Raw genomic sequence first — 13,413 nt, forward strand, 5'->3', positions numbered from 1 at the left:
TTGTTTTTCTAAACCAGCGAGGGTGTTATTGTACTGATTACATAAACATGTTTTTAGAATGTCGCGATTAAATACAATGATTCAGTTACTACAATTTAGAATGCACTGTGGACTGAGACGACGTCACAAGGCATCTCCTTCGAAGTTGTAAGCAGAATTTGTTGAAAGATGTTTTTCCTTTTTTAATTAAATATTACTAATAATGATTTAAAAGGTTTGAATCATTATTCCAACAGTTCCCTTATCTGTAAATGTTTTACCGCAAACTGCACACGAGAAAGATTTTTAAACTGTGTGTTCTTGCATGACTAATTAAGTAATCCTTCCGTGTGAATGTTTGACCACAAAGTGAACACGAAAATGGTTTTTCACCAGTGTGGGTTCTTGTGTGGATTTTTAAGTTTTGCTTGTGTGTAAATCTTTGACCACAAACTGAACACGAAAATGGTTTTTCACTCGAGTGTGTTCTCGTGTGCATTTTTAAGATTCCCTTCTCTGTAAATCTTTTACCACAAACTGAACACGAAAATGGTTTTTCACCTGTGTGGGTTCTTGTGTGCATTTTTAAGATTCCCTTCTCTTTAAATCTTTGACCACAAACTGAACACGAAAATGGTTTTTCACCAGTGTGGATTATTGTGTGTATTTTTAAGCTTGCTTTCTCTGTATATCTTTGACCACAAACTGAACACGAAAATGTATTTTCACCCGTGTGTGTTCTTGCATGACTATCTAAGTCTCCTTTGTGTGAATCTTTGACCACAAACTGAACACGAAAATGGTTTTTCACCCGTGAGTGTTCTTGTGTCTTTTTAAGTGATGCTGTAGAGAAAAGGTTTTACCGCAAACTGAACACGAAAATGGTTTTCCACCAGTGTGGGTTCTTGTGTGCCTTTTTAAGTTTTGCTTGTGTGTAAATCTTTGACCACAAACTGAACACGAAAATGGTTTTTCACCAGTGTGGGTTCTTGTGTGTATTTTTAAGCTTTCTTTCTCTTTAAATCTTTGACCACAAACTGAACACGAAAATGGTTTTTCACCAGTGTGGGTGCTTGTGTGCGATTTTAAGTAATGCTGTTGAGAAAAGGCTTTACCACAAACTGAACACGAAAATGGTTTTTCACCAGTGTGGGTTCTTGTGTGGATTTTTAAGCTTCCTTTCTGTGTAAATCTTTTACCGCAAACTGAACACGAAAATGTTTTTTCACCTGTGTGTTTTCTTGCATGACTATTTAAGTGTTCCTTCTGTGTGAATCTTTGACCACAAAATGAACACGCAAATGGTTTTTCACCAGTGTGTGTTCTTGTGTGCGATTTTAAGTAATGCTGTTGAGAAAAGGCTTTACCGCAAACTGAACACGAAAATGGTTTTTCACCAGTGTGGGTTCTTGTGTGCCTTTTTAAGTTTTGCTTGTGTGTAAATCTTTGACCGCAAACTGAACACGAAAATGTTTTTTCACCTGTGTGTGTTCTTGCATGACTATTTAAGTGTTCCTTCCGTGTGAATCTTTGACCACAAAATGAACACGAAAATGGTTTTTCACCAGTGTGGGTTCTTGTATGACTAATTAAGTTTCCCTTCCGTGTGAATCTTTGACCGCAAACTGAACACGAAAATGGTTTTTCACCAGTGTGTGTTCTTGCATGAATATTTAACTTTCCCTTGTGTGTAAATGTTTTACCACAAATTGTACATAAGGGTTTCTCCCCGGTGTGGCTCCTCATATGTGTTTTCAAAGTAGACTTTTTCCCAAAGATTTTTCCACACTGAGAGCATTTCCAGAGTTTGCCGTCCTTAAGACCTTCATTGTCATAAAGCAACTCTTCGCTTTCTGATAACGGAGCAATTAAATTGTCTGCTTGCCCTTCTGCTGAGCTGCCGTTCGGAGTCTCCGCCCCTCTGCCGGCCACGCCCAGATCATCTTCACTCTTGAAAGGCTCACCAGTTGACACAGTCACATCATCTTCCTCCTTTTTGATTTGCTGTTGAGGGAACTCTGGCTCCTCCTCTTTAAATTGGGGTAATGTTAAGGTGTGTGCAGGCTCCGCCCCTCTGCTGGTCACGCCCAGATCCTCTTCCCTCTTCAGGAATTCACCAAGTGACCAGGTGACATCATCTTCCTCCTTGATTGGAAGTCGCTCGTCTCTCATTTGTTGTTGAGGGAACTCTGGCTCCTCCTCTTTAATTTGGGGTAAGGTTAAGGTGTGTGCAGGCTCCGCCCCTCTGCTGGTCACGCCCAGATCCTCTTCCCTCTTCAGGAATTCACCAAGTGACCAGGTGACATCATCTTCCTCCTTCTTGATTGGAAGTCGCTCGACTCTCATTTGTTGTTGAGAGAACTCTGGCTCCTCCCCTTTGATTTGGGGGAGCTCGAGTTCCTTTTTAAGGCCAGCAGACTCTTTCCCATCAGGACCAAGGTATTCTCTGAAACCTGCAAAGACACGAAAATAAATGATATGTTTCATAATCTGTCTATCTAACGAGAAGTCATTTAGGTTAGACTGGGAATGTAAAGTCTTATACTTATATCGGCGGTGGTTAGGCTCGTAACATGACATTAACTTGAAATTTAACTGAAATCAACTCAAATGACTATACACACCCACACATATTTGACCACATGGAACCATCTCAATAAGCTTGTATCTCCAATTTTTCTCATATCTCAAGGAAAAAAAAATGCTCGGAATTTAGCTCGTTTCTCAAATTTCCCGTAAATTGGGACACTCGTATGTCAAGGTATTCCTGAAATATGCTGGCTGACACAGCAAATGTTTAATTAACAAGGAATAAGTATAGCACTCGCGGGTGACCCGCATTGTAATCAACAGTTTGAGGAAAAAAAGAGTTCACCTTCAAAATTAAAGTACAATTAAGAGCACACCTACACATTTCAATGTTTAAAAATGTTTTGTTTTATTAAACCCAAAGGATTCTTTAATCTCATCTCATTTTCTGAACCGCTTTATCCTCATCAGAGTCGGGGGGGGGGGGGTGCTGGAGCCTATCCCAGCTGACTTTAGGCCAGAGGCGGGGCACCCTGATTCATTCGCAGGGCACAACAAGACACACAACCATTCACACTCACACTCATACCTAGGAGCAATTTAGAGTGTCAAATCAGCCTACCATGTCTTTAGAATGTGGGAGGAAGCCTGAGTACCCGGAGAAAACCCACACGCGTCAAAATAAAAAGGTAAATTCTGGGCTACTTTTCACATTTTTATGAACTTAGAATAAAATAAAAAATCTTCAGTGCTGAGTCCTAGTAGCAAGCGGAAGACATGGGAGTTGCTTCCGCTTGAAAAATAATTTAAAAAACAAAAAACATTTTCCCCAGAAAAAAGCCGCGATGTAGTGAAATGCTGAGGGATTACTGTACTTGAATTTGCAATTGCAGCACACAGATATAGCACTAACACAATTACCATTAAGCCTTAATGATGAAGGGAATATATAGATATAAAAATGGACCCACCTTCTAGTCTGTGAAGGACAACTTTTGCATGCATTATTTTGCAAAATGTCGAGTTTTCCTCGTGGAACTTTGCTGGTCTTTTCCCACACGTAAATTCTGATGGAGACGCCATTGATAGCTGCTAGCTAGGCTAAGTTAAAGGGGGCGCAAAGCTTCAAAGTTCTTCGACGACTTGAAGAGTTGTTCCTTTGATATATGCTAACCGATTGAGCTAAAGTAGCCCGCAAAACTTCAACGAGGTCTTGAAAATGATTTTGGCTGCTATTTAAGGTCATAAAGTAGCTGAAGCTAGACACGACGGGGACCCATAAATTAAGTTTGGTGGCGAAAACTGCGTATGCGCGGTGGCAGCGTCACTTCCTTCGATGCATTAAGTTTATAAATGTAAGAGAGTCGGACATAGGAAATAATTAATCTTCAAATGTTCTGACGTGGTTTGAGCAATAAATGTTTGCGCAGGTTTGAATTTAATTGAAAATTAAATTAAACATAAATCACTTGAAGATCGCATCTCAAAAGGAGGCGACGCAAAACGCGCAGAAAAAATCGTCCTTGATAATGGTGCTGTGCTTTTTCGCCGATTGGCATCACGGGAGAAGTAGTTCTTCATTGAAACGGTTTGAACTCGCAGGAATCAGTCTCTTATTTAGGAACTGCTCTCTTGTGGTCTGGAGAAATTTTGTTTAATTTTAATTTCAGTATTCGTGGACATTGTACACAATAATTAAGACACTGTCAATCACAAGTTATCGAAGAAGCGCATTTTAAGAAATTATATTAGAAAATTAGCAATTTCTCAAAGGTGTCTTAAACCCAAAAGGAAAAGTTTGTTTTTTCTTTTATTTACATTATTCCCTTAACCCGGACCAACCTATAGATGTAAATTATGTCTTGATTTTCCCATTTTTAACGAATATTTGAAATTTTTCCCTCCAAATTTTTTTGGTGTGTGTTTTAGTTCAATAAGTATTTTGTAAAATGTAAAAATAACTATATAGAAATATTTTCAACAAATGATTAAGACATCTTCCCTTACTAAGAAAAAAAGATCAAATAAACATTGTTTTAGATCTATAAAAAAAGTTTTAAGGCTTTTCATCCAGTTCTTTTAATCCGATTTTATATATATATATATATATATATATATATATATATATATATATATATATATATATATATATACACACACGTGTATATATTTATATATATGTGTATATGTATATATATATATATATATATATATATATATATATATATATATATATATATATATATATATATATATATATATATATATATATAAAAATAAGAGGGCGCCATACATCCATTTCGTCACAATGCAGTACTTACTACTGTAGTATTTTCGTCAACAGCAACATGAGTTGAAAACTGTTTATAGGTGCATTTTTCAAAGTATGGCACTATTGGTCAGAAAAGTTTCTTCACTGGTTATGTAATTCCTTAAAATTAGTCAAATCTTTTTTGGAGCCTTTTCATTGTAAACATTTTCTTTTATGTTTTAGATTTTAATTTAGTTAAAATGCTTTCGCTAAAGGGAAGGCATTAAAAAAGCATTATCTTTTATTCAGTAGCAGGTCTATTATTATTTGGGGGATTAATGAGATTGAAATAGATGTATAGTCTGATTGGACACTCTAAATTGCCCCTAGGTATGAGTGTGAGCGTGAATGATTATTTTTCTCCTCGTGCTCTGCGATTGGCTGGCCACCGATTCAGGGTGTTCCTCGCCTCTGGCCCGAAGGCAGCTGGGATAGGCTCCAGCACCCCCTGGCCCGAAGGCAGCTGGGATAGGCTCCAGCACCCCCTATACACGATGTAGCATATCAGAAAATGAATGAATGAATGTTGGGATTAAAAACAGTGGGAGAAGCCCAACGTTGCCTCGGCAGCAAACCTCGACTGGGTAGATGGTGCATTTCCAGACAAATTTCTGGCACACAGATTCAAGTATTCGGCCTTCTTGCGCTCGAAGGTGATCTCGATCCCCTCCTCTGATGGTACTGGTATGAGGTGAAGCGCTCTTGCCTTGCAAGGGCATACAACAATGTCTGTGCGGAGTGATGTAGTGATGATTTCTGATCATAGTTAGTATTCTATTTATTTAGAAGCTGCATTTGAACTTGAGCATTAAATATGAAGTACTTTCGCAAGCCGCACCAACGAGTGGCAGTGGGCCAGATTTGGCCCTCGGGCCGCAACTTTGACACCGTTGTTTGAACGCTGCTCTCGTTGTTGTTTAGTGCATCTATATCTCTAGTATTTGAATTTTCGATTTACAGCATGCAAATAAGTGTTATGTCACTCAAGCATGTAGCCAAAAATGGAGGGCGAGTAGCAGGAATGACTCTTGAACGCCTCTGGGGGGCGCTCGCGCTTTGCGTAATTTGAAAAATACATTGTTTGTTTGTGATAAGGATACAATAATAGGAAAGCTACTGTTTAATGCCGTTGTTAAGTATTAACACGCGTTGAGACTCATTCTTTCCCTCCTAGAGTGGTTACATTTAAATAGAAATATAATTTATTACGTATTTCTTCGAATGGTGCTAGTGCAAATTCATGAAAATGTACGTACGCTACTATAGTGTCATGTCAATAGAATACCTTTAAGGGACTATATGGAAATAAAACGTGAACCCACCTTCTAGTCTATGAAGAACAACTTTCTCGTGCGTTATGTTGCAAACTGTCAATTGCTCGTGAGTTGAATGCTCCTGTTTGACCTCAAAAAGTTCCTCCTGGAGCTTTGGGCGTTGTGTTCTTGCCGACATTTCCACACGTGAATTCTGATGATGGCGGCGGCTTTGATAGCTACTAGCTAGGCTAAGCTAAATTAGCCAGGAAACCTACAACGAGTTCTTCGTCGACTTGTTCCTTTGATAGCTGCTAGCTAAACTAAAGCATAAACAATCTCTTCGGCGACTTGTTCATTTGATAGCTGCTAGCTAAATTAAGCTAAAGTATAAACAAGCTATTCGACGACTTGTTTCTTTGAAAGCTGCTAGCTGGGCTAAGCGAAAGCAGGTTTTGCTGATAAATAGTGATGAACGAGCGACACTGGTGCGTCAGCACTGAGCCGAAAAGAACCACGTGACTGATACAGCAAATGTATCGTTTGGCCAAAGTGTTTAGTATAAGGAAATAAACTTTATCAAAGTGTCGTGGGTCTGTTGGATGGACTTTTACGTAATTATTGATAATTCTTAGTTTCTCCCAGTGTGGAATTATTTTGATCGTAACATGAAGGATTGGTCCTGCGCATGCGCTTTATGCGTGTGAGTGTGTGTGTGTGTGTGTGTGTGTGTGTGTGTGTGTGTGTGTGTCTGTCCATACAGACACACACACACATATATATATATATATATATATACACACACACACACACATAAATATATATATATATATATATATATATATATATATATATATATATATATATATATATATATATATATATATATATATATATATATATATATATATATATATATATATATATATAAGTGATTTATGTTTAATTTAATTAAAACCTGCGCAATCATTTTTTTGCACAAATCACATGTCAGAACGTTTGAAGAATAATTATTTCCTATTTCCGACTCTCTTACATTTATAAATCGAAGGAAGTGACGCTGCCACCGCGCATGCGCAGTTTTCGCCACCAGACTTAACCTATGGGTCCCCGTCGTGTCTAGCATAAGCTACTTTATGACCTTAAATATCAGCCAAAATCATTTTCAAGACCTCGTTGAAGCTTTGCGGCCTACTTTAGCTCAGCCTGTTAGGATATATCAAAGGAACAAGTCTCTCACGTCGTCGAAGAACTTTGAAGCTTTGCGGCCTACCTTAGCTTAGCCTAGCTAGCAGCTATCAATGGCGTCTCCATCAGAATTTACGTGTGGGAAAAGAGCAGCAAAGTTCCACGAGGAAAACTCGACATTTTGCAAAATAATGCATGCAAAAGTTGTCCTTCACAGACTAGAAGGTGGGTCCATTTTTATATCTATATATTTCCTAAACCATTAAGGCTTAATGCTAATCGTAGAAGTGCTATATCTGTGCAATGCAATTGCAAATTCAAGTACAGTAATCCCTCAGCATTTCACTACATCGCGGATTTTTTATGGGGAAAATGTTTTTTATTTTTTTAAATTATTTTTCAAGCGGAAGCAACTCCCATGTCTTCCGCTTTCTACTAGGACTCAACACTGAAGATTTTTATTTTATTTTAAGTTCTTAAAAATGTGAAAAGCGGCCCAGAGGAGCGAGTGGTTAGCGCGTCGGCCTCACAGCTCTGGGGTCCTGAGTTCAAATCCAGGTCAAGTCCAACTTTGTGGAGTTTTCATGTTCTCCCCAGGCCTGCGTGGGTTTCCTCCAGGTACACCGGTTTCCTCCCACACTCCAAAGACATGCATAGACTTTGCATAGTAAGGCTTTTTTTAATAATAAAAAATACCATGTATAGTAAAGCATTAGTTTCTTTAAAAATGACCATTTATAGAAAGGCTTTTTTTCAATTTTTTACCTTTTTATTTTGACGCGTGTGGGTTTTCTCCGGGTACTCCGGCTTCCTCCCACATTCTAAAGACATGGTAGGCTGATTGGACACTCTAAATTGCTCCTAGGTATGAGTGTGAGTGTGAATGGTTGTCTGTCTTGTTGTGCCCTGCGATTGGCTGGCCAACAATTCAGGGTGCCCCCCGCCTCTGGCCCAAAGTTAGCTGGGATAGGCTCCAGCACCCAACCCGACTCTGATGAGGATAAAGCGGTTCAGAAAATGAGATGAGATTAAAGAATCCTTTGGGTTTAATAAAACAAAACATTTTTAAACATTGAAATGTGTAGGTGTGCTCTTAATTGTACTTTAATTTTGAAGGTGAACTCTGTTTTCCTCAAACTGTTTCTTACAATGTGGGTCACCCGCAAGTGCTTTAATTATTCCTTATTAATAGAACATTTGCTGTGGCAGCCAGCATATTACAGGAATACCTTGACATACGAGTGTCCCAATTTACGGGAAATTTGAGAAACGAGCTAAATTCCGAGCATTTTTTTTCCTTGAGATATGAGACAAATGGAGATACAAGCTTATTGAGATGGTTCCATGTGGTCGAATATGTGTGGGTGTGTATAGTCATTTGAGTTGATTTCAGTTAAATTTCAAGTTAATTTCATGGTACGAGCCTAACCACCGCCGATATAAGTATAAGACTTTACATTCCCAGTCTAACCTAAAGGACTTCTCTTTGGATAGACAGATTATGAAACATATCATTTATTTTCGTGTCTTTGCAGGTTTCAGAGAATATCTTGGTCCTGATGGGAAAGAGTCTGCTGGCCTTAAAAAGGAACTCGAGCTCCCCCAAATCAAAGGGGAGGAGCCGGAGTTCTCTCAACAACAAATGAGAGTCAAGCGACTTCCAATCAAGAAGGAGGAAGATGATGTCACCTGGTCACTTGGTGAAATCCTGAAGAGGGAAGAGGATCTGGGCGTGACCAGCAGAGGGGCGGAGCCTGCACACACCTTAACCTTACCCCAAATTAAAGAGGAGGAGCCAGAGTTCCCTCAACAACAAATGAGAGACGAGCGACTTCCAATCAAGGAGGAAGATGATGTCACCTGGTCACTTGGTGAAATCCTGAAGAGGGAAGAGGATCTGGGCGTGACCAGCAGAGGGGCGGAGCCTGCACACACCTTAACATTACCCCAAATTAAAGAGGAGGAGCCAGAGTTCCCTCAACAGCAAATCAAAAAGGAGGAAGAAGATGTCACCGTGTCAACTGGTGAGCCTTTCAAGAGTGAAGATGATCTGGGCGTGGCCGGCAGAGGGGCGGAGACTCCGAACGGCAGCTCAGCAGAAGGGCAAGCAGACAATTTAATTGCTCCGTTATCAGAAAGCGAAGACTTGCTTTATGACAATGAAGGTCTTAAGGACGGCAAACTCTGGAAATGCTCTCAGTGTGGAAAAATCTTTGGGAAAAAGTCTACTTTGAAAACACATATGAGGAGCCACACCGGGGAGAAACCCTTATGTACAATTTGTGGTAAAACATTTACACAAAAGGGAAAGTTAAATATTCATGCAAGAACACACACTGGTGAAAAACCATTTTCGTGTTCAGTTTGCGGTAAAACCTTTTCTCAACAGCATTACTTAAAAACGCACACAAGAACACACTCGAGTGAAAAACCATTTTCGTGTTCAGTTTGCGGTCAAAGATTCACACGGAAGGAACACTTAAATAGTCATGCAAGAACACACACAGGTGAAAATACATTTTCGTGTTCAGTTTGCGGTAAAAGATTTACACAGAAAGGAAGCTTAAAAATCCACACAAGAACCCACACTGGTGAAAAACCATTTTCGTGTTCAGTTTGTGGTCAAAGATTTACACACAAGCAAAACTTAAAAAGACACACAAGAACACAAATGGGTGAAAACCCATTTTCGTGTTCAGTTTGTGGTCAAAGATTCACACAGAAAAGAGACTTAGATAGTCATGCAAGAACACACACGGGTGAAAAACCATTTTCGTGTTCAGTTTGTGGTCAAAGATTTACACAGAAGGGACTCTTAAAAACGCACACAAGAACCCACACTGGTGAAAAACCATTTTCGTGTTCAGTTTGTGGTAAAACATTTACAGAGAAGGGAAACTTAAAAAAGCACACAAGAATTTACACTGGTGAAAAAACATTTTCGTGTTCAGTTTGTGGTAAAAGATATACAGCGAAAGGAAGCTTAAAAATACACACAAGAATCCACACTGGTGAAAAACCATTTTCGTGTTCAGTTTGTGGTCAAAGATTTACACACAAGCAAAGCTTAAAAGTGCACACAAGAACCCACACAGGTGAAAAACCATTTTCGTGTTCAGTTTGTGGTAAAACATTTACACAGAAGGGAAGCTTAAATAATCATGCAAGAATACACTCGAGTGAAAAACCATTTTCGTGTTCAGTTTGTGGTCAAAGATTCACACAGAAGGGACACTTAAATAGTCATGCAAGAACCCACACTGGTGAAAAACCATTTTCGTGTTCACTTTGTGGTCAAACATTCACACGGAAGGATTACTTAATTAGTCATGCAAGAACACACACAGTTTAAAAGTCATTCTCGTGTGCAGTTTGCGGTAAAACATTTACAGATAAGGGAACGATAAAAACCCACATAAGAACCCACACTGGTGAAAAAACAATTTCCTTCTCAGTTTGTGGTCGAACATTTTCCCAAAGGAGAAGCTTAAAAGAACACTTATTAACCCACACAGGAGAACAATGTTTTCCTGCTCAGTCTGTGGCCACAGATTCGCTACAACAGCCTAATTAAAAAGCTACACAATTCAAAAACCTTTTCCAGGTGCAGTTAATGTTCCAACATTTTAACAGAAGGGAACCTGAAAAGAAGACTTAACAACCCGCAGTGGCGAAAAGCCCTTTCTTTGCTCAATTTTTGGTTCAACACGTTGGTTAAAAATACTTAATAATACATAATACTAAGTTTGTTGCCAAGGATTTATTCATAAGACTTAAAAGACACAAATGTGTGTGTGTGTATGTTATCTATTAATTGGCAAAAATGATGAGAATCCCTCGTGTCATTTTTGAATCATGTTGATAAAATTAGTCTGCTGTGAATTTGTGTCTGTTTGAAAAAGAGAAAAACAAGTCAAATGTTGTTTTATTTCATTTAATCTTCAGAATTTTCTATTAGCTTTGTAAACTACATTCTTTTCCTTTTTTAACTATAAGAACTTACTTTGGGTTCATTTTGGAGTAGTTTTCCTTTTTATATTTATCCAAACGGATTTGATCTGTATGTAAATAGACCTGGCAGTTGGTATATGAAGTGAAATTTGAATTGTTTTTTATTTTATTTTAATGTTGAACAAACCGATAATACTCAATATTCTTATGTATAATCATTAGTATGAAAAAAATATTGATGGCTTGAAACTTATCGTTGTGAAATGTACATTGCTTTCACCTGTGGTCACCTCCCCTGTGTGTCACCCACCTGTTTTCCATGTCTCGTTAACCCATGGCTTACTGCTTCCTGTGGCTTTTTGTTCATTTTAATTTTGGGGGGTGTAATTTTTGATTTTTGGCTCATGTTTTCAGTTTGCTCTTTGTGTTTTGAATTAAAACTCTTTATGTATACCGTAATGATTGTATTGACTCACTACGAGTGATGGGTTTGTGAGCATCACTTGTCGTTTCCATACAGTGACCCACTGCTTCGCAGAATACTGACACCTGGTGGACATTAAAAATCACTGCAGGAAACTTTAAACAAAAAACCCAAGGGTGCATTAACGCCAACTCGATGTCATGTGGGCCGGACTATTTTAGATATAATATTTATATATGTATATATATGTATATATATGTATGTATGTATATGTGTATATATATGTATGTATATACATGTATGTATATATGTATGTATATATATGTATATATACATATTTAAATATATATGTATATATATGTGTATATATATGTATATATATGTGTATATATATATATTTATATGTGTATATATATGTATATGTATGTATATATGTGTATGTATATATATATGTATATATATGTATATATATATGTATATATGTGTATATATATGTATATATATATGTATATATGTGTATATATATATGTATATATATATATATATGTATATGTGTATATATATGTATATATGTGTATATACAGACGCTACCCTACTTACGAACATTCAACTTACGAACAACGGTACATACGAACATGTCTGCAAATTGCGTTTAAGTCCAAAAATGTTCGCAAGTCCAATATTGTATTTCGCGTCTTTTTCGGTGTCAAAACTGGGTTGCCTCGACAATAATCTTCATACAGAGGAAGCAGCAAAACACGTGGTAGTTTTTAACTCCCGGCCGAATGGAGGTTATCTGGACAGGAGGCCCCATCTCGATGGCTCTCAAAATGGTCGCCGCCCGCTCCTCTCTCTTTGTTCTTGGCTAGCCCCCTTGGCTAGCCCCCACCCTTCCTAAGAAGGGGTCAGCGGACGGACAGAGCTAGCGTCCACCTCGAGGTCCCCCATCCAGATACGCCGTTCACTCGGTCGAGGATGGTATTTAATAGAAGTTTAGGCGGAGACAAACTTTAGGCGGGCACACAAAAGGGGTGGGTTATATACAAAGTGATGACAGGCCTTGACCTGTAGGTGTCAGTAAAAATTCTATTCTAGTAACTAAATTCATAAGAGTGCAAGATTAAATATAAGAATACAGTTCATATTTCACATTTCCCCCCTGTTGTGACTTGAAAGAATTTTCATTAAACATATCAATTTGTATCCCTCCCCTCCAGGTTCTAGAATACAAATATCATTGACAGTTACTCAACAGGGTATGGAAAATAACAAAATCACATGTCAAAGCAGAGGCGAGAAATGATGTAATCAGTGGTAAAAATTCCTCTACGTCCCTCTTAATGAGCGAACCCAATATTTAAATCAAGACAAACACATTTGCATAGAGGACTCGTCACACTTCGAAAGAATGCGATAATCTCCAGTATGGTCTGTCATGCGGGGATACTGTGTCACTATAAGCTACTAGTGTGTGCTGGATTGTGTTTTGAATCATAACTTTCATACGGGGGATTACACACATAGAAAAAATACAGAACAGTAGCAAAAACCGCAAGGTTGCAATTTTAAACAGAATTGAGAATCATGACCCGGTTATTAACCACGACCACAATGATACACCTACGGCTGAATGATCCTGGGCCATGGTGTTGACTAGGGCCTTTATTTCAGCTACGGCACGAGTAATGTACTGGTTTCATCTGGGATGAAGGTGCAGCAGTGTTCTCCCATCATGGCACACACATCTCCATCTTTGGCTGTTATCAGATCCAGGACTA

The 13,413-nt window shown here is 38.4% G+C and overlaps 2 protein-coding genes across 2 annotated transcripts in view; one reads left to right on the forward strand and one right to left on the reverse strand.

The window, feature by feature from the left end:
* The window catches only part of LOC144065560 (uncharacterized), an 8,715-nt gene extending 1,995 nt beyond the window's left edge, over nt 1-6,720 (reverse strand). Inside the window, exons 1-2 of the mRNA XM_077588521.1 lie at nt 6,142-6,720; nt 1-2,432 (exon numbers count right to left, since the gene is read on the reverse strand). The exon at nt 1-2,432 is cut by the window's left edge and continues 1,995 nt beyond it. Of these exons, the coding sequence (XP_077444647.1) occupies nt 787-2,432; nt 6,142-6,271 (1,776 nt within the window). The 5' untranslated portion in view covers nt 6,272-6,720 and the 3' untranslated portion in view covers nt 1-786. The remainder of the gene's footprint in view (nt 2,433-6,141) is intronic.
* Nucleotides 6,721-7,159: 439 nt separating this feature from the next.
* On the forward strand, nt 7,160-11,670 carry LOC144065542 (uncharacterized). The gene is made up of 2 exons (XM_077588498.1): nt 7,160-7,485; nt 8,796-11,670. Exons 1-2 carry the CDS (start codon nt 7,374-7,376, stop codon nt 10,610-10,612), a joined length of 1,929 nt encoding a protein of 642 aa, XP_077444624.1. The 5' UTR covers nt 7,160-7,373; the 3' UTR covers nt 10,613-11,670.
* Nucleotides 11,671-13,413: the final 1,743 nt, after the last annotated feature.

Source organism: Stigmatopora argus, chromosome 20, assembly GCF_051989625.1.
Source record: "Stigmatopora argus isolate UIUO_Sarg chromosome 20, RoL_Sarg_1.0, whole genome shotgun sequence".
NCBI classification, from domain to species: domain Eukaryota; kingdom Metazoa; phylum Chordata; class Actinopteri; order Syngnathiformes; family Syngnathidae; genus Stigmatopora; species Stigmatopora argus.

Excerpts from the sequence above, each read along its gene's own strand:
- LOC144065542 (XM_077588498.1), top strand. The coding sequence starts at position 7,374 with ATGGCGTCTCCATCAGAATTTACGTGTGGGAAAAGAGCAGCAAAGTTC. Across the intron at positions 7,486-8,795 it reads TGTCCTTCACAGACTAGAAG|GTTTCAGAGAATATCTTGGT; the intron begins GTGGGTCCATTT and ends GTGTCTTTGCAG.